The sequence below is a fragment of the Equus asinus genome, chromosome 21 (assembly GCF_041296235.1).
Source record: "Equus asinus isolate D_3611 breed Donkey chromosome 21, EquAss-T2T_v2, whole genome shotgun sequence".
Lineage (NCBI taxonomy): Eukaryota > Metazoa > Chordata > Mammalia > Perissodactyla > Equidae > Equus > Equus asinus.
Window position 1 is genome coordinate 32,290,136 of NC_091810.1, and position 22,141 is coordinate 32,312,276.

The 22,141-nt window shown below is 40.0% G+C and overlaps 1 protein-coding gene across 10 annotated transcripts in view; it reads left to right on the forward strand.

The window, feature by feature from the left end:
* FRMD4B (FERM domain containing 4B) overlaps nucleotides 1-22,141 on the forward strand; it is a 307,930-nt gene that overhangs the window by 223,140 nt on the left and 62,649 nt on the right. For all 10 annotated transcript variants that reach the window (XM_014836092.3, XM_070492244.1, XM_070492242.1 and 7 more), the window contains 2 exons: nucleotides 19,460-19,516; nucleotides 20,303-20,325. In XM_014836092.3, coding sequence (XP_014691578.3) covers nucleotides 19,460-19,516; nucleotides 20,303-20,325 — 80 coding nt within the window. The remainder of the gene's footprint in view (nucleotides 1-19,459; nucleotides 19,517-20,302; nucleotides 20,326-22,141) is intronic.

Genomic DNA, 22,141 nt, shown 5'->3' on the forward strand with positions numbered 1-22,141 from the left:
TGTCTACCCATGGCATGTGGGGGAGGCATATCCATGGCATCCTGAATTTAAGCTCCTTCTTTCTGATATTCTGAACACTGTTGTAATGCCAATGCTCTTAGCCTATGGTGGTTAATAAGGTGCCTCTGGACATTAGGGGCCAAATGGCTTTCCCAGGCTGAGCTGGGGGACAAAGCACTTCTGAAAGGATGTTTCAGAAGTGCATTAGCACTCATGTTGGAACAGAACCTACCAGAAAGTTAGGAACTGCCCATATGGGTCAAGCATTCCTTGGGAGAGCGCTGTTGTCTGAGCTGTCTTTCAAGTGAGGGCTCTTGAACCTGTTTGGCCTCCTTGGTGAGAATGCAGAGGGGCACACCTTGACTTCACAAAACAACCACCTGTGCCAGGCAGTGATGATGTGGAAATGCCGAAACTGACACTGGGTAACCCTGGAAGCATTCAACATGTGGGCTGTGGTCCACCTTGGACAACATGTTGCCCATTTGGGAAAACCTAAATGCATGAAACTGGACTGTAGCTTTGCCCCCGGTTATTATTTTTGGTGGCCTCCTTGACCATATCTGTGATTTTAGTAATCAATCAATGTTCATCACTACCACCCCTTTTTTTAAATCAGTGCTTTGAAGACATGCTTGGAAAATTAAAATAGTATTGGCCACCTTGTCTCTTTTGGTGTGTATAAAAGTATAATGAAAAGGCAGAAAATGGCAGAAAAGGAAGAGCAAGTAGGTTTCAAGAGGTACTCTCTGGTAGAGATCATGCACAGGGGTGAGGATGAAGAGGAGGATGGCAGCTTGACTTCATCAAGGGTTCGCCAAGTAGCAGGCACTGATTTTCTCATGTATTAACTCGTTTAACCCTCACAGCAACCAATACTGTTAATTACTATTACTTTAACAATTGAGGAAATGAAAGCAGAAATAGCTCATTAGTAGTGGAGTAATCACTAGGCAGTCTAGCTCCAGAAACCCTAGTATTTGTCTTCATGCATTCATTCATTCATTCGTTCAATAAGAAATCCTTGTGCTCCTATTAAGGGCCAGGATTTTTTGTGAGTTCTGCGTTATCAGGGTAATATTTAGCACTAGTACCTTCCTGTGGCTTATCCTAAGTCTTAAGGATTCTTTCACCGGTACATTTGTGTGTAGGTGTGTGTTGTGTTTATTTTAAAGGCAATAAGTCTGATAATACTTTCTAAGATGTAATATTTCTGAAAGATGCCAGGGATCTTAGAGAGACTGAGCATACCCAGAATTCCTGATGCTGCTTGTTATTCCTTTCTAAAATTATATAAAAAGCAGTTTGGGACATTTTCCTAGCTCTGCAGTAGAAGAAATCTCACAAACAGAATTAGTATTTTGTAATCACACGCACACACAAATACAAATACTGTAGTTTAACTCTACAGCTCAAGTCTGTCTCATGATCATGAGATATTTTCATACCGAACGAGTTTAAGGAGCTGACTGTTGGACCACTTTCTTGGAATTCACCATGTGCATTGACATATTAAAGGCTTCAAGAAGTCCTTCAATGCAAAAATGTGTGATTTTGTTTAACCTAATTCTTCCAAACTTACTTGCCTGTGAAATTCTTTTTTCAAGCAATACTTACTAATGGATTGCTGGCCACACTTTTGAAAATGCTGTCCTAGAGACATGCTAAACCATTAAATAAGAAAGAAAAAAGAGACAACCGTAAGCCTCTTGGATATTACCCTAGCTTAGGTCTGGCCACTGGAGAAAACCTAAGTCTATTCTGATTCTTGAAATAAAATGTCTTTGGAGTCAATCAAGAGATGTTGACCTGGGTACTGAGCCACTTGGGACCTCCTCTGCTCCAGGCTTAGCAGGTGTAGATAACACATCAAGATGGAGGAGAATATGGCTCAGAAAAGCCTTAATAGATTTCATTGTGCTCCCTTTTCTTTTCTAATAAGCACTCATCTCTTTGTACTTTGAAGAAATGTGGACATACAAATGAGCCAAACATTAGTAATCCTTTTAAAAGATAGAGTTGTTGCAAGACTATCCAATCATATTCATTTTTATCTTCCCTCTTACCTCATTTCTTGACCGAGACCTTGTTAGGTGTGCCCTTTCATTAGCAGAGTTGGTGAGAGTCTCAGCCTATCGTCCCACCTGCTCTTACCACACTCACAATGATAGAGCACGTTGCGTAATGCCTGTAGAATCTTAATGCCATTAGTGTTTGTGTGTGTGAACTTGGAGGCACCAAAGCTCCCTTAAAAGCCCATGTGGCTTTGAAGGGCAATTTGGCCCTGTCCATTAAAATGGAGTATATAGTTTCACCCAGTATTCCACCAACTTTAGGAATTGTCCCATGGAAGATGTTACTGAAATATGAAAAGATAAACATAAAAAGATCTTAGATTCCTCTTTCTTTTTTCTTTTTGAAGAAGATTAGCCCTCAGTTGACATCTGCCACCAATCCCTCTTTTTGCTGAGGAAGACTGGCCCTGAGCTAACATCTGTGCCCATCTTCCTCTATTTTATGTGTGGGACGTCCACCACAGCATGGCTTGATAAGCGATGCATAGGCCCGCACCCAGGATCCAAACTGGCAAACCCCGGGCCTCCAAAGCAGAATGTATGAACTTAACCCTGCACCACCATGCCAACCCCCTCTAATTTTTTTTTAACAAGAAGCTTGAATTAGTTTTAAATTAAAAAATAAAGAAAAATAATGAGTACGTTCATTAAACTTTAGCTCTTTAAAGCCATATGGAGAGAGTAAAAACATTTTCCTGATCACTTTCCCTCTGTTAGAAAAACACTCAGGCATCTTCCTCCCTGGACAGAGCTAAGTGGAAGCTGAAAATTCCTAATTGCTTTATCTAGAAAGACAAAAGGTCAGCTCTTAAAGACAAGACACAGAATGTTTTTTCTGATTGTAAAAAAAAAAAATGTTGCTTATAGAAAATTTAAAGAATGCAGAAAAGTGCTAAAAATTAAAAAAGGAATTGATCCATGATCCCCACACTAGAGCATTAGTTATATTATTTTGACATACCTCTTTCTTTTGAGCATATGTTTTTCTTGGTTGAGATCAGCTGCTGCCTACACTTTAGACTTTGTTAGACTTTTAACTCTGTGTGTATTTTGGCTCCTGTGTCCTCATCTGGTCCACTTTTCTTTCTATTTTATATGTTATGTTTTAAGAATAAGTCTGCAACATGGGAAAAGAGTGCCGGGATGCTTTGAAAATTCACATTTTTATTTCATTAGGATAGAAACTTGCACACTGACGGTAAGGACGAGGTTTTCTTTATGTTGGAATCTCTAGGACTTAGATGTTAGAATGGATGACTAAGCAAATGAGTGAATAATTAGAGGGTGAACAAATGTATAGCAGGGTTGAGGCATTTAAAACTTAAAATCAGCAAGACTTAGTACCTCCCCAGCTTAACATCTTAGCCTGCCCCTGCTACCTAGAGAGACGGTGTGATGCAGTGATGGAGAGCTTAAACTGAAACCAGGCAGCGTGGATTCAAAAACATGGCCTTGGCTCTAACCTGGGCATGTTACTTACATTGTTAAGCCTCAGTTTTATCGACTGTGAAGTGAGGTTACTAATAGTTCCTACCTCGATGGATGAGTTAGTCCCTGTCTCAAATGGCTGAGTTAACATATGCAAGGTGTATAGAACCATGTCTGGCACTATTCATGTTTTTACTATTATTACTACTACTATTACATACCAGGCCCCTTTCTAGGACACACAAGCCCTAGCTGGTCGCTCTGGCCTCTTCCCACACTCACCCTGTGGTCACGCTGAAATAACTCCTTGCTCCCTGATCAATACCAGTCTTTCTCAAGCGTTGGTGTCCTTTTTATATACTTATCCCTCTGCTGAATGTCTTTCTCTTTTTTATGTTTTTGTTTCTCTACTGAACGCCTTTCTCTCTCCCTTCATTTCCCTCTGGCAAATCTCCAGCCATCCTTTAGGACTCAGCTCCAGAGTCCCTGCCTGTTAAGCAATTCTTTCCTCCCCTTGCACACCACCACCACCACCATTTCCTACAGGGAATTAAGTTCCCCCAACCTCCAAAATATCCCTTAAATACTTCTTCTACCTCTCTTCCCATTGTGTTGAATTTTTTGTCTACATATCTGTCACCCTGCAACTGGACTAACTCTTTGGGACCAGAGTCAACTCTTATTCATCTTTATGTCCCAACCTTTGGGACAGAGCCTGCCATACACTCTAGGCCCTCAGCAAATATTTCTTATGTGAGCAAAATAAATGTCGTTTACACTAGCAACCAAATTGATCAAATTTTGCAAAATGGGCTTGTGAAACGATCAGGCCACATTGAAAATCAGTTCAGAGTAACAACCATAAAATTAGACTTTTTCAGCTTTCAATTTTATTTTGTTTTTGCTACCTAAGATGGAGCTACTGCTCCTCAATTCAATTTTCCAGAGGTGATATTGTACGTGTAACCTTGAAATTTAATATACTAAGCCTCTTGGAATACCATTTTGGCCTTGCATGATCGGCTTTTAAAGCACAGGAGTGTCAGCATATGTGCTGTAACCTTCGTTGCTGTATTCACTGGAACTGCCTTTTGGAAACCTGTAGGAGAATCACTATAAAATCAGCTACAAGGATAAGTTGACACGATTCTCTGCTCTTAGATTCAGACATCTTTTCTTGGAATTCCAAGGACATAAGTCATCAACTTTTGATTGCCTCTAGGACACTGGGGCATTGAGAGAATATGCAGAGGGAGTCCAGTTAATCCTAAAACCTCATTTGAGACAAGTCTTCCCATGTAATCTCCCACCCCAACCTTTCAGCCAAACTACCCTGAATATTATTGATGTTCCTTTTTCCTTCTTAGTACAGCCAAAGTTCCCACGTAGGCAGCAACAAAGCAGGGATGGAAGAAAAAGTGGAGAAATGAACCATTCCAAAAGTCAGATGACAGGCTCCTGAATAATCAAAACATGAGTTTTTTTGAGAGGGAAACATTCTCCTAAATCCTAGAAATATATTTTGATAATTTAGTACTGCTCCAGCTGCCTGTTCATGGCAAAGAGACTTTTTTTTTAAGTACACACTCATGGAAAGTGTTACTATTCCTATTTATAACGCCTTAAGAGAGAGGCATTAATCTCAGCTCGATTTAACCTAACAGAACATGAAGCATATTCCTTTGTAGCCCATCCATTACTGTCAGCATCACATTTATGGTTCTTGTCCTGGAATTATTCCATGTCGTTCAACAACCAACATTTGAGTAGTTACCAAGAACTGAAATATATTTGGTATATCTGCTAACCTAGCAGATTTTTAGCCTTTGGGATTTGAGAGTGTTTGCATATGTGCATGTGTGTGTGTGCGCGTGCATATGTGTGTATATTTTAATCCTCAAGCTCATTTCAAGATGCTGTGATAATTTAAAAGATCAGAAATTGAATTTTGCAGGCTGTAAGTTCTGTCTACAGAGAGGTAAGTGTGCCTTCTCATAATAACCGGCCATTGACATTTACCAAGTGAAGTCACTAACCAAACAGAGTTGGTTTGAAGACTAGCCAGTCCACAAGGAACAAAGAAATCTAATACCATATTTTAAAGGGCTATTGAGAGTTTTATAGTAAATATTTCGCCTTTCTCTGTTTCATGTGGTTTTCCTTCTGTGTTTTCCTAACATTAAAATTGTTTGTCTTAAACCATAATAATTCAAATATATACTGCCTTGTGCATTTGTGAGAATCAAAGTTTTCATGATAATAGCTTATAACACACACCAGTTTTAATCCTCAAGGACTTTCCATATGCACTATGTCATTAACTTTCCCTGAGGTGCTAATGGGGAAGATGTTGGGTCCTCAGATGAAGAAACTGAAGCCCAAAGAGGTAAAAGGACATGGTTATAGAGTAGAGAACAGGAAAATGCTCTCCAGTTGGCACTAGTCAGGGTAAATTTACAAAGAATGAGTTATTTGCTCACTGATATATTGCCAGCATAAGTAGGCACTCAAATATTTGTTGAATACATTGAGCAGAGCTACTAAAAATCCAATTATATAAGACCTGTATTTCATGATGAAGCCATTTAACGTGAATTATCTTAAAACATGGAAACCCAGTACTGATACTTTTGGCAAACCATGATCTCAGAAATGGCCTATAAGAATAGCATTACAGCTAAATTGTTACTCAACAAAAGTCATAAAAATAGTATGATAAAGGCTTGGACAGACGGAGGAGGAGGTACATGGTCCATTCAACTGAAAATACAATACCTTAAAATCTAGGACTGGATGAAAAGACTCTGTAAGACGCTTTCTCAATTTATTTTAGAAATCAAATTTCTTTATGTGTTTTCTGCTTTTGAAAATGCTTAGGTTGACATCCTTGAATACAAAAATCTTGTATTTCAAAAGGAATATGGCAAAGAAACTTCCATAAATGAATTTACCCATACCAACTATCTCTCTTTGTCCAGCCATCTAATTTTCTGTCCATCTATCATGTATCTGTCATCTATTTTTTTTAACCCATACCAGAAACAGATGTAATTTGCCTTTCTACAGTATTACACATGCTTAAGGCCCTAAGGAAGAGGTTTGAAGGGCTATATTTTTATTTTTCAGAAAGAAGAAATTGAATGAAAGACTTCCATTTCATAATAAAGTAGCACTGATATTAATGTCTTGCAATATGGATCCATTAGGAAACAGACTAAGATATCCATTTCAGTTAAACCTGTTGAATTGGCCACAAATGGTTACAATTTTAAACATGCTAAGAACACATGTAGTATGTACATCAGAGTACAATTTACATCTCAGCTGAAGTGAAGTTGGTAAGTATTTTCGGGGTGTTGGACACCAACCAAGATCGTTTGTTCACTCCTTGGAGAGACCACCCAAAGTATGGCTCAGTGCATGATGCGGGAAAGAGCAGGCTACTTTGGAGGGAGAGTCCCAACTGTCTAGCTTTGAATCCTGACTCCACCTCTTACAGGCTGGGTGGCCTGAAGCAATAACCTGCTTTATCTTTCTAAGCTTCAGTCTCCTCATCTTGCAGTAAGGTAATAACATTAACTCCTGAGCCAGCCCTGTTGGTCCAGTGGCCTCAGCGGTCCAGGTTCGCTTCCTGGTTGTGGAACCACACCACCTGTGTCAGTTGCCATGCTGTGGCAGCAGCTCACACAGAAGAATTAGAAGGACTTACAAGTAGAATATACAGCCATGCACTGGGGCTTTAGGGAGAAGAAACAAAAAACATTACCTCCTCCCACTGTTGTCCTAAGGATTCAATGAATTAATATATGTCAACCTCTTGGAGCAGATAATCAGCACTTAAGTATTTCTTGGGTTTGGTATTGTTATTGAAAATATTATTCCAAAATTCCCAAGAGGACCATTATAAGATGTTCTCATTGATAAGAAGTACTTGAGCATAAATAGCCACAATTATGGAATAAAAGAAGAATGTTGGTAAAATATTTTAAACGTAGTATGCCCTATTGGAAAAAAAAAAACAATAAATGAGAGGCCCAATCAGATGGATGCACAATAGTCTTGAAAATAAAAGTATTATTGCATAGTTACTCATGCAAAGAAACATCCAGATAAGAAACTAACTTTAGGGGCCAGCCAAGTGGCATAGTGATTAAGTTCGTGCACTCTGTTTCGGCAGCCCAAGGTTTCACCAGTTTAGATCGTGGGCGCAGACCTCACACCACTCATCAGGCCATGCTGAGGTCGTGTCCCACATAGTAGAACCAGAAAGACCTACAAGTAGAATATACAACTATGTAGTGGAGGGCTTTGGGGAGAAGAAGAAGAAAACAAAAAAAAGAGGAAATGCTTGCCATGCTTACAAAAAAAAAAAAAAACCCAGACAAGAAATTAACTTTAGCAAGCCTTCTTTATTCAAAGGCTTAATTTTAACATCATGACCATAACTTTCTTTCTCCTGATTCACCCGTTTCTCCCTCTAATCATCCTTGATTATCTTGTAAGCACCTTGCACTTTTTTTTTTAATATGACTAGCTTTGCATCAGAACGCTCCACTGCTACAAATTCAAATTGTAGTCCTAAATTGGTGCCAGGGTACATTTAAGCAATTAGAATGGTGTAATTAAAGTCTGCTGTGTATGTAATCTTCTAATGCATAAGGCTAAGTGCAGAAGTAGAGAGCTTGGTTCTAAGTGTTTGTTTAATGATGGTTATTCATCTGTTTTCCAATTGTCTCCCCTTGTATTTATCAGATGTGGGTGCCTTGGACTCTTTGTGCTTATTAGCAGAGCCTGACCTATTTAGGCTCCCTGCCTTTCTTGCATCGCATGACAATTTGGTTGTAGATCAGCACACCTCTAATTTTCAGGGCAGTCTCATAAACATTCACTCCCTTGCTTTGAAACTATGTTGGTGCAAGAGTCTGTAAAAAGGATTCAGATATTGGCAGAATGGTGGAGCCATTCTTGCTGATGTTTGACCACATGACAATCTCATTCTTCCTGGACTTAAAAGGAGTGAGGCAGAGCCTCAAGATCTCGGAACAGGGGGAAGTAAAAGTAAGATTTGGGAGGAGGAAGACTTATAGTCCAGATGATGCCTTTTGCAGCAGCATCTTGTAGAACATTGTCATCAAAACGTTTAGTTTTTTTAAAGTATGGATTAATTCATTTAAAAACATTTATTGAATGTCCACTCTGTGCTGGGCACTCTACAGGTACTGGGTGTCCAATGGTGAGTTAAACAGATCTCTGCCTGTGTGAAGTTTAGAGTTATTTGAGATTAATCCCATATTTCACAAATTGTATGTATCTAATTCACAGGTCTCTTTCAAATGTTTCTATCTGTCTCAATGATGGTCTTTATAGCTTTTTTTTCCTTTTCTGATCCAGGATCCCATGGTGCTTGTAGTTGTCATGACTCTGTAGTCTCCATAATTGGAAACGGGTGTCCAGTCTTTCTCTGGCTTTTCTTGCACTGGTATTTTGAAGAGTATAGGCCAATTGTCTGGCAGAATGTCTCTCAGTTTGTGAAATATGCGTTTGTCTAATTCAGTGGTTCCAAACAAGTGTCGTGTTAGACATGGCTCAGAATCGTCTGGGGACTTGATAAAATGCAGCGACCCGCCCCCTGTCCTGGTTCATCCTATCCTGGTGAACAGGCTTGTGAGCCTGCATCCCTGTATTCGTCACTAGCTCCCCAGGGTAATTCTGCTACACATCGAAGTTTGAGAGCCACTACTCTAGTCCACTGTCCTTGTGGCAGCAGTACTACAGAAGTGATGATATGTCCTTCTCAGTGTCTCTCACCAAGAGGCTTGCAATGTCAGTGTACCTTGTCCTTGGTTAAGGTGGTATCTTCCAGCTTTCTGTTCATCTTTTCCCATTTGTAGTTAGTCACCTGTCTGGAGCTGACACTTTGAGGCTGTTTGACCATCCTGGTTCCCAACAGTCTTTGACCCGGTGGTCTTGGCCTCCGGTGGTGATCTTGCCTAGGTCAGTACCATGCTGATTCAAATGGTGCTCCTCTAACTCCATCACCTTCCACATTTCTGAGTCGTCATCTGTAAAGAATAATTTCTCCTTCTCCTCCTTCCCCAGCTTTTAAAAGTATTTTTCGATATCAGTACAGAGTCATGGATTCCTTTTTAGTCAAGGTATTAAATCCATTCTGTCATTGATTTTGATTCTCACAGTGCTCCCACTGCCGTAGCCTTGGAGTCAGTCATTTTCCCTTTCAGTGGAGATTGCTATCTAGAAATCAAGATCTGGTTTCTATTTAAACTAGTTGGAACTTCATTCCCAGAACAAAAGTATGTGCCGCTTGTCCACCTAAAAATAAAATGCATTGCACAAACCGTACCTGGGCTGGACCTCAGGAAAGTACGGTCTGGCTAGTTTTCCCTCCTTTCTCATTTCCATATTCGTATGTTCATTTGTATTATCTTCCCACAACCAAACACTTAACTCACAAGCTCCAAGCTTTCTCTTTCTCTTCGCTCCTATCTTCACTGTGATCAAGTTTCTGGGAAGCGGTCTGCCCAGATACTTTGAAACTCTGATACACACCCACAAAAAACCTGTACTTGTTGGCTTTTCTTGTAATGCTTTTTACTTTTACAAAGCATTTTTATATCTCATTTTTCTTTTTGCCCTCAAAACTCCATGAAGTATGTGGGACAGGTATTATCATTTTCCTGTTACGTTTTTAGAAAGTGAAGCGAGAAGAGTAAGACTTTTTGACACCTAACCCCTCTTTGTGATCAGTGTTTTAAGTCTGTGTGTCTGGTTCTTGCCCCCTGGGTACTTTGCTTACTGTTCCCGTAGCTGGGGAGGCTTGGGCTAGGTTCTCATGGCTCAGAAAGCTAGGCTTCCTTACTCTGAGTTGAAAATCAAGACAAATCAACTGTATGGTGAATCAAGGAACACAGGAAGCACTCTCTTTTTTAAAAGAAAAGATATAAATACTCCCATTGACTTTTTACTTTAGTACTCTTTTAGTTGATACTCTGCAAATATTATTGTGAACCTTCTGTGTGCCAGGAGTGGTCTAGGTCCTAGAGATATAACTAGGGCCAAATAGATTTTTTCAGAAAGCCATGCCCTTAAGGATCTTACTTACTAAGCAGGAGCAATGATGGGTGGGGAGAAAGACAATAAAGAAAATAAATAAGATGTACAATATATTAGAAAGTGCAAACAGGGTCACCAAATACAGTTGCACAGGTAGCTCACTGCCCAACTCTGTACCCAATGGTGTCATGGAGATCTTGGATCTAAACCACTAAAGATGGAATTTCCATTAAGCAGGATGGAAAAGGCTACAGGGAAGAGAAGGAGTTCTATTTGTTTCCTAGCTTTATATTGAACTATAACATACATATAGAAAAATGCATATAATGTAATTGTGCAGCTCAGTGAACTTTCACAAATTGAGCACATTTGTGTCCTTAACATCAATATCAAGGAAACAGAACATTACAAGCACCTGAGAAGCCCCTTGCATATTCTCTTCAAGTCATCAATACCCCCAGTACTGTGGCTTTTAATAGCATTTATTAGTTTTGGCTAACTTTGTATTTTATATAACTGGAGTCATACAATATATACTCTTTAATGTCTGGCCAATTTTGCTCAAATTATTTTTTTGAGATTCATCCCTATTATTGTATGTAGTTTCAGCCAGCGTGTTCGTTTTCACTGCTGATTAATAGTCCATAGTATGAATTTACTGCAGCACATTTACCCGTTGATTGGCATTTGGGTAGCTTGCGGTAGTTGGTTATCACAGAAGTGCTGCCACGAAGCTCCTAGTGCCTGTCTTTTAGTGGGCATATTTAAACACATCTGTCAGGTGTATACCTGGAGCAGAATTGCCAGGCGGTAGTATATATGTGTGGTAAGCTTTAGCAGACCTTGCAAAAAAGCTGGTCCAGAGCTAACTTATAGTCCACCAGCGGTGTATGAGAGAAGTGTGTTCAGTAAAATGTCTGCTTCATACAATGCAATCAGATAGACCAGTACGTTCCAAAAAGCTGCGCCAAAATATTATTTGGAGACAATTTCAGTATGTTCCTAGGAAGTGGAAATAAGTTAGCTAAAACTTATTGGCATTATGGGCTTTGATGAAGAAACTGAATACAAGTTAAATACACCACCAATAATAACCCTATGTAGTGTGAACAACTAGAGAAATAATAGAGTGAAAAAGGAGGCCCATTTGTATAGGAAAATAGGAAATGCTGAGTATTAATCTTAACATAGGCTGTGTGTGATCTTTATGGAATATCATAAAACTTTATGATCACTATAAAAGCAATTTCAGTAGAAACATGAGGACAATTTATTACATCTTTCTAAAAACTTGACAAGATTATTTTAAAATTTCTTTAAAAAATAAGTGAAAGAGCATGTCAAAGACTATTATGGAAAATTAAAGCATTTGTCTTATCTAATATTGAGATGTATTATAGTGGAACAGGGATTAAATGTTATGAACTGCACAAAAATTGAACAGTGGCCCAGAGCAAAGTAGATAACCACAGACATAATGATATGTAAGAAAGTAAGAAGCAACATGGTGAACTTGAGTACAGCCAGAATAACATTGAGAGCGTCTTTAGGGGATTTACTTTATGATAAATGCTTTGTATTTGTACTTCATTGAATGCTCTAAACAGTTCAGTAAATTCAAGATTATCATTCCCCGTTTTGCAGATGAGGAACTGAGTTTCAGAAAAAATCACTTGCTTGGGACCCCACAGATTCTTTCTGTCGGGCAGTTTGGCCCCAGTCCAAACTAACTTCACAGGCCCCGGAGAAGGAGAACACACTGCAGGAGGACATTTTGTACCCAATAGATGAGACAAAAGGTTAATATCGGTAGCTCAAATTAAACATAAGTTCTCAAATACGTTGAGCGAAACAAAGCTCATTTCACACACGGGCAATAGCAAATGATACGCATTTGCAGAGGAAATACTCAAATTGGTTAGTAATCAAAGAGTTTCAAGTTAAAACAATTTTGCAGTTTATTTTATACTTTTCTAATTAGCAAAAATAATTTTAGTGATTCGATGTGGTTTATGAAAATACATACGTTCCCCTAAGATGAAAAAAATTAGTGAGAATTGATATCTTGATGAGTGATGGTTGCAAGAGTGTAACACACATGTCAAATTCGTCAAGCTGTACACTAAGATTTGTGCATTTTACTGTATGTACTTCAACAAAAAAGACAAGAAACACACTAAAATATAGTAAGTGATGAAATCAGAGTTATTTGTCAGTGAGAAAATAAAGGTAGAACTAATTAGATGCTGCTAAGATTAAGGTTAGTATAAAACAATTAGCACAGTTAGTATAAAGCTTTTAGCCCACAGTTTGAAATTCAGCTTCTATTGAGAGCCAAAGCAAAGGGGGGACTTAGGATTGCTTACATAACTCACAGTGGTCATTAAGGTAAAAACAAAGCAGCTGCTCGTGGGGGTATAGTCACCACTGCTCCTAAAAAATCAGAAACTGCTCCCGCGGGTTCCCGTAAAATGACATTATATGATGTAATTAACTATGTCCTCCACAACACACCTCAAGTTATTGAAATAATGAGTTTCTGAGGGTTGTTTCTTATATTGTTTCTCAATATAAGCCAGTGGAGTAAAGCCAAAACACAGTTCCAAAAAAGCAGTTTTACCTGGGACCAACCTTATGGGTCAATTTTGTAGGTTTCTGTTTTTGTTGTTTTTTTTAAAGATTGGCACCTAGGGTAACAACTGTTGCCAATCTTCCTTTTTTTTTTTTTTTAAAGATTGGCACCTGGGCTAACAACTGTTGCCAGTATTTTTTTTTTTTCTGCTTTATCTCCCCAAATCCCCCCTGTACACAGTTGTATATCTCAGTTGCAGGTCCTTCTGGTTGTGGGATGTGGGATGCCGCCTCAACGTGGCCTGATGAGCCGTGCCGTGTCTGCGCCCAGGATCCGAACCCTGGGCCGCCACAGCGGAGCGCGTGAACTGAACCACTCAGCCATGGAGCCAGCCCCAATTTTGTAGGTTTCTGATGATTCTAGCCTAATCCAAGAATAAAACAGAAAATCTAGAGCAGTGGTTCTCAACTGGGGCAATTTTGCCCCCCAGGGGGCACTTGGAAATGCCTGGAGACATTTGTGGTTGTCACAACTGAGAGGAGGCTGCTACTAGAATCCAGTGGGTGGAGGCCAGGGGTGCTGCTTAACACCCTACGACATCCAGGACAGTCCCCCACAATAAAGAATTATCTGCCTCAAAATGTCAATTGTGCCTACATTGCAAAACCCACGTCTAGAAGAACCAACAGGCCGTATATCCTTGAGACCTTCCTCCATTGAGACATTACCTCTCACAACCAGCTTGCATGAAAAAAGCAGAAGTATTGGTTCATTTACACATGGGGAGAAACGGGGTGCAGGTATGATAGTTATGGCCTGGCCTTCAAGGGGCATGATAACCCCTAGAAAATAGGAACTAACACAGGGAAGTATGTTTCTATGCCCTAGAAAGAACTGCCTTATTAGATAGTAGGTAGGTAGGTATTAAGTGCTGACATGGCCCCTCCACCAGCCTAATTGTGTAAAAACTAGTCAGCCCATAGCTCTGGGCTTCTCTGGCCTGGAAGATTACTCCCTCCACCTAGATGTGTCCACAGAGAGAATTAGAGAGGCTCCAGGGAGCTGCATCCACTCACTCATCTGTGTCCTTATCACATCTGTTCTTTGCACTGTTTGTTTGCAGGCTTAGTGGTAAACCAAAATGAGAGCATCTAAGCAGGGTCCAAGGTCTCATTCTTGCCAATTTTTGAATTTTAACCAGACTTTGGAGTCTGACCCAGCTCAGCAGTGGATACAATGGACTACCCAATGTCAAGAAGCCCCCTACTCTCCATCTGTGGGCATTGATTCTCTCTGGTTCACATCTTCCCAACTTTGTCCCCAGAGGCTGGGGCCTTTCTTCCCTTAGTTCTAATTTGGAGAATCCCTGGGAAGGTCTTTGGACCAGCTTCCATCACTTGCCCACAGAAGGAAGATTGTGTTTCCACTAGAGCCAGTAGGAAAAGGAGCAACCCTCCAAAAGAATGACTTATTCTGGCCAGAAAAAGGGAGGGATACGAGACAGTCAAGAGCACGCTGGGAAAATGTCAATTTTTTTTTTTACAAACTTTTTATCTTGGAATAATTTTGGACTTACTGAAGAGTTACAAGAAAATCACACAAAAAATGCCAGTATGTCTATCAAACCAAATTCACCAGTTGTTAACATTTTGCCACACTTGGCACTCCCTCTCTCTCCCCCAAATACGTGTAATTTTTTTCTGAACTATTTGAGAGTACATTACACTATTTACCCCTAAGTATTTCACTGTATATTTCTTCGGATTGAGGACATCCCTAATATAACCATATAACGATTCAGAACATTTAACTTTGAACCCAAGCTATTGCCTAATACACAATCCAGTTGTACTGGGAATGCCCTCTATAAGAGCTTTTCTCTGGATCCAGGATAACGTACTGCATTTAGTTGTTATGACTCATTTCTCTCCTTTGCTTTGGAACAGTTTTTCAGCCTTTCTTTGACATTCATCGCATTGACATTTTTGTTTTTGTTTATTTATTTATTTATTTATTTATTTATTTATTTTTGAGGAAGATTAGCCCTGAGCTAACATCCATGCCCATCTTCCTCTACTTTATACATGGGACGCCTACCACAGCATGGCTTGATAAGTGTTGCCATGTCCACACCCAGGATCCGAACCGGGGAATGACGGACAGCCGCAGCAGAACGTGTGAACTTAACCACTGCGCCACTGGGCTGGCCCCAACATTGACATTTTTGAAGAGTATAGGCCAGATGTTTGATAAAATATCCCTCAGTTTGGGTTTATCTCGTGGTTCCTCATGATTAGATCTAGTGATGTATTTTGGGCAGGAATACTACTCAGTGGTGTGCTAGAGCCCCTCGTACCCACTGTGAGAGCAGATTCTCACATTTCTTCCCAACTCCATGTTCTGGTTTGTCATATTGGTAGCTTGAAATCAGCCACGTGGGAGTATTTACACCATGGAAATCAACAAATGCTACAGATCAGGCTTGCCCCTCTCCCCCACTTCCAGTGGTGAAATATTTGCATTTACCAGCACAGCGCTGTCTTTACGTGAGGTTGTGTCCTTCTCGATGCTTACCATCAGGAGCGCTTGATGCTGGCCTATCCAGTAATTGGTGATATCTCATCCCTTGGTTAAGATGGTATCTGTCAAATATTTCCATTGAAGAGATGCCATTTTACCCTTTGTAATTAGTTTTCCCCTGTGGTGAGATCCTTTGTGGTTATGTAAATATCCTATCCTGTTTCTTATCTAACTTTCACCCAATAGTTTGTATTTATTGAAGACAGTTGCCCGAATCAGTTAGTACTATGATCTTTGCAAACAGTAATTGTCTGTCTCTTTCATTTCTTCTACATTTATTTGTTGCTGTTCCATGAGTTAATTTTTTATATAGACTTAACCCTGAAATAAATAGCTAATTAGTAATAGACTTGGAAATTAACTGAGATCGCTCACCAGTTTGCCAAATAGTTCTAAATCCTAAGTATTTGTGACCAAGTTATTAATGTCCATTGCTATAGAGCAGAGGAAGTTTCCAGGGAGCACTATACCGACACAGAAAAAGCAGGACGGCTCTTTAGAAATAATGTTCCCATTCTGCTATGAGTGTGTCCATTTGATGATGACATACTGTCCCACCAACAGAGGAAGTGGCATTTGGAGTCACTTTTCCAGTCTTAACCTGATTCCAGTTTTTACCAAAAGCGTGCCTTTGGAAGATTCCTGGTGAGAGGTTTACACTGGAGTCATAGAAAGTTGACTAGTGCATGGTAGAGTGGAAAGAACACTAGACAGGGAGTCCGGAGTCACCATCTGCTATGGGATTGGGTAGTGCACTTCATCTCCCTGATCCTCAGTGCCATCATCTGTAAAATAATAGAAGGCCTATTTTTACTAAATTCCCTTTCAAGATCTAAAACTTTCTTTTATTCCGTTCTCCTACTTGTGAATCAAAACCTAGAGTTCACCTCATTAGCGTGATGTCTTGGTCAACTGAGCCAGTGAGCCAAGGACTAAAATAAGATGTCCAGTGTGGAGCCTGAACCCAGCGACCCTGTGACTGAATCCATAATCCAGCTAAATTAGCCATGAGGGTGGAGCACCAGGACTTGATACTGTTTCATATTACCTTTGTGCATTCAGCCACGTCATCTGACTCACTTCTCCGCTTCTCTTTGTTTATCCTTGACAGTCATGGAAACCGCTGAAGGATCCCCTTACCTCTCTCTTTGCGGAGATCCCTCTCTCAAGTGTTAGCTTGCCCAGTCCCTATAAGGTTACCTCTGTTGCCATGGTTGTAAGTAAAAGAAATGTTCCATCCTAGGGCAGCCTACAGTTTCTAAAGAACTTTTACACTTCAAGCATGAAATTCTGGAGTTCTTTACAAGACAATTAAATTTCACCATACATAATTGCTGAGAACCAGGCAGATGGTATTATTCTTGGTTGGTCCATTGTTTGGCTAACTCCATGGACAAGTCAAGTAACCTCGGCAGTCAGTGTTCACACTCAAAATATGTTACCTTGGATTTCCAGAACAGTGGTTAACAGGAAGGTGAGGTGGGGGCTGAGGTGTATAAAAGAACGTGAGGCTTTGCCAAACCATGCATTCTCCTGTCTCCCTGGAACAAGATTTTGATAGGCCCCACCATCACCCTCCTCCACCAGAATTGTGTTGGGGCCCCTCGTGGAGGTGAAAAGCCCACAGGTGAATTGCATTTTTGCCTCCCCCATTTTCTGGAGCTGTCTGAGCCTGGTACTTTTCATGCTTCAGCTCCTCATTTCAGCCGTTTTAATATTTGATAACTCTTCTAAGGTAGAGAATTATTTGGCAGCATCCTTAAGAGTATCTGTTTGAGGTCTTTTTATCTGCTGAACTTCCATTTACTAAATTGAAAAGTTGGTGTCTAAAATATTGTTTGATGACTCATCTAATGTTCTGATGAGGCAAAGGGGGTCATGGCGTGTCAGAAGTGTTGGCAATAACTTTCAATGTATTTTATTCAGATTTAGTTACTTTAATATCCGAAATAATCCACTTTTCCTCTTCTCTAAGATTTTCAGACAAATTTGACTTTAACTCTGAGTTTGGGCCTAATTTCAAACTCATAGAAGTTTTTTGAATTCCCACTCTGAGCTCCCCCCCCCCCCCACCATGAGTTTCTTTTTCTTTGAAGGTAAGGAATTTAACCTTTCTAAAATTTAATCTTGATCAACACCCACCTCACCTGTTGGATTAACCGCATCATCGTTTTTCACCAGATTAGAAAACCACCGTCTCTTGCCTGAAAGACAGAGGGCGATTGATTCCTACAATCAACCTGGCTTCTCTTTGATTTTATAATCTGTTTCTAGAGATTATAGGCGAGCTTTGAATTCCAAGGCTCTGGGCCTGTCAGCTTTTGAAGGCAAAAACTTTGAAGCAGATCTGGGGCCTCGGGTTTCAGCGGGGATCCTTAGATGTTGGAGGATGAAATTAATTTGTTTTCATTTTGTAATTAAGGGAAACACCGATAATTATCACTACTGACATTGTAATGTTCTGGGGTTTTGGTTTGTTTATTTTATTTTATGGCTTTTGAAAGAATTATTGTTATTAGTTTGTGTTTTTTGAGAACGCCAATCAAATCATGTGGAAACCTGAGAGAAAAGCATAATCCTTGCAGAAATCCTCATGGAGCTAACTGGTTCTGTAAACCTGCCTAGTGTGCATTTACTGAAAAACTACTTAATTACTTACCACTGATTCATTTGGTATAACTAGAAAATTCTCCAGCCCAGATTCAACAGGTAAAAAGGGTGGGGGGCAATTTCCAGGCCCATGAGTTCCATGTTTTAAATACTATGCACTTTCAAGTATTAATTATACAGAATTTGCACAAGGAGGAGGTTATTTGGAATTATATTTGCCAGTACTTATGCTTATAAGCTAGCATATCACCAAAAAAAAAAATTTTAAATAAAGATCCCTCTATACCACTCAATACTGTAATCTGTCACATAATGTAGTAATGGTACTTGTATATATCACCACATTTAGCAAAATAAATGAAGGCATATGTGAGTATTTTTGATAGAGGCAATACTTGCTCCATACACATTTGTACATTCCAACCAAGCCACTGAAAAAGCATCCCTATTAACCCAGAACTCCTGTTTTGCTTTGGGATCTTGAAAGATGAAAAAAATAAAATAATGGGAAAATGATAAATTAGAGTTTATCAAACCTCAATATAAAGCAACAGAATTTTAGTCTTCTAAGCATTTGCTGTAACTGATTCTTAAGGTTTCACATTTCATCTATAATGGTACGTATATTAATTCAATAATATGCCATTGAAGTCACATAAGTGAATTTATATTTTTAATAATATTTGCATTGTGTGTTTACTGAAATAACCATGCTATGACACAGAGAAAAAATATATCTCTGGAAAATACTGAACAACTAGCCTAAGAAAATCTGCAGAGCTTAAAAGTGAACTTGTAGAGAGAAAAATTATTAATTTAGAAGTTGTCTGAATTTTCAGCCTCAAAGTTATTCGTGTTTCTTCCAGAATGCTGCTCTCTAAAGAAACTTCCCCACAGCTAATTAAAGGGCGCGCGCGCACACACACGCGCACGCACACACAATGTGGCTTCCCCTTAACGGAGGATGCGGCTCTCCACGCCCCCCTCCCTTTCCCCTGCGATGGTATGCTCTGCATTTGATCGTAAACTAGAGGTGCCAAGCTGTGACAGCTTCCCCAGCTCCACAGCCATTTGCTACAACCTAGGGCAGCCTGTGCTCAGTGATGCTTTCCTTTCCCAACAGGGGCAGATCGAAGTAGACAGTGAAACCACCTTCAAGTTAGCGGCGCTGGTTTTGCAGGTAAGAATCCACCAACTGCCTCTGCCCCGCTCCTTTTTTTTGTTGGTTTCTGTGAACTGCCTGCAACTTTGAAACTTCTGCATGGCCAGTGGCTGACGGATTTTTAAACTGGCTGGTGGTTTGCCAGTGAAAAACCTGAGCCCCTGTTTTCTGTTTTAGCGTAGTTTGCATGAGCTATAGTGTGATGTGGATATGTCTCAAAGGAACATGAAATTTAGACTGCGCTGAGGGAAAAAAGTGAAGACCATATTTCTGGGAAAGAGCTCCGGGGTTACTGAATTTGGGAGGCAGCAGTTGTTACAACAGCTGTAATTTTCATTTAAATTTAGTAACTTTTGTGTATGTTTTCTTGAGGTTGAGTTAAAGAGCCCTCTACTAGCAGCTGAAAAACCAAGTGTGTTCCATGCTGATTTAAAAAGAGAAAACAAATAGTATGTGCTGATTTACCTTTATCATGATTTAAGAGGTCTGCAGCCAGACTAAAAATGTGCCACTCGAATAGAAGAGCAGTTACCCTCGTGATCTTAGAAACATAAAAGGAGCAATAATCGCCTGGGCTTGTTCAGATCTATTTGTCTCTTCTGTTAAGAGTCAAAACTATTTCATAGATACTAGTGTTTTCTCATCAGTGCCACGTTCTTCTCCATGGTCATAGGGAAAGTGTACCTTGTGTACATTCTGCAAAACAAAACTCAGGGACTTTGGGGAAAACCATCAAGAGTAAAATTCCCTAAGCTTAATTAACATACATACAAATTGATTGTCTATTTTTGTTTTTTATTTCAGGAAGCCAAAGGGGACTACACCAGGTAATGTTTCCTTTTCTGATATCACTATGCAAAATAACCCTAGCTGAATTTTTTTATGCTACTTTAAATAACAATGGAGGCAAAATCAAAAGAAAGTGAAGCCCAAGGCGAGAGACTGAGGTCTCTTCCGTCTTCAAATAGAGACCTATTCTTTTTGTGAATGAATCGGGGAATGAGGCTTTCTTACAATTTTTTCAAGCCAAAGTGACAGGGAATTGTAATCAGAAGCCCTCCAAAGTTCCACTTTCTGTCATCTGTTAGCAAAATGAAGCAATCTATAAAAAGCTTGGGTAGCCTGTGCTGCTGTTTTTTAAACTTATAATAATCCTGTGTTTGAAGAGTTATACCGTAAGCACACAAAGATTAAATCCATCAGCTGCTTAGTTAAGGGATCAATGGGGGCTTTCTTTTTGCAGCTGCCCTGAAGGGGCCTCACCCTTCATACACTTGACCTAACAGTTGTATTGTTGCCACCGAGCACTTGCTGGCTGGTTCTAACTGCCGGACTGGCCACCTCATCAGAGTGTTTCTGTTTGAATTCACCCTTTACCTGCTCCTTTCTGTCCTTTTCGTGCAATAGCTGTAGTCAGAGAAGTAGAAACGGTTGAAGGTGGAGGCAAGGCCTCCAATTAGAAACAGCTCACAGGCCAATGACCCATTGAAAGCCTCACCTCTAGCATGTTAATGTTCCACTCCTGGTAAACTTTCCCCATAGATTATTTACAGATCACCTCGTCCTCACTCCCAGCCAAGTCTTTGAATAGTGTGTTCTTTAACGGACTGATAACCAAATAATGCCTTCCAAGCTAGAAAACTTCCAGTCATGAGTAATCCTTCTCTCCACAAACTGCAAGCACTCCCCTCGCTGCCCGTTCCATGTGGTAGAATGACTGGGAGTCCACTTAACACACTGTGATGCCCTTACCACACTCTCCTATTCTCTGCTTTGTACTCTATTATTTAAAAAATTTTCTTTTAGATTAGGAAATATGCTTTGAAGGAATCATAAAAATCAATACTCACCTTTTTTTTTTTAATTAAAAGAAAATACCAGAGGATAAAAGGAGGATGAATTAGTTTCTAGATCGTTAACATCAAGAGCTGCTGTGTTCTCCGCTGTTGTCTTTCCTGGAGGAGCCGTATTTCCTAGGAAGATCAGATATGCAAGGAATGCCGTCATGTAGGGGAGTGAGTCTGAAGTTGATTTATAAATGAGGGATTCGGGGCCAAAAGCTCACACTCTGCGGTCTGTGGACTGCTAACCCTTCCTCCCCCACTTTCTCCTGGTCAAGCGTGTGATGGACACCCTCTGAGCCTCATTCCTCATCAGGAAAATGACACCTACCCCAGAAGACTGTTGTGAGATAAATGTATGTAAACGTTGCCCAGGGTAGTATCTGGCATGTAGCAAGCTCCTCATACACTTGGGCTATTATTATTAATTATTATAGTATCGGTATTGCCCTCATCATTATGTCATTCTGTCTCGTCTCTTGGCAACCTCTGAAGAGACTTTTGGGGCTAAAGTGGGTCTGAAGATGCTGTAATAACGTGGTAGAGGAAAGAATAGCAGAGAAAGGTTGATTGTACAAACCTTCCTTAGGGGAGATGTCTTGCCTGGAGCAGAAGGCGGCTTAGAAGGGACCATCCTTTGGTAGGCCAGATCTTGTAGGCCTAAGACTTCAAGGTTGGTGAGTTAGACTGGCTAAGCCCAAACCACTCCTTTTACTTAATTGAAACTTGTTCCTGGTGGTTTCCTGAGTAATTAGTAGGCTGCAGAAATGGAGGACACTGTTTTGAAATTGCCTAAACCATG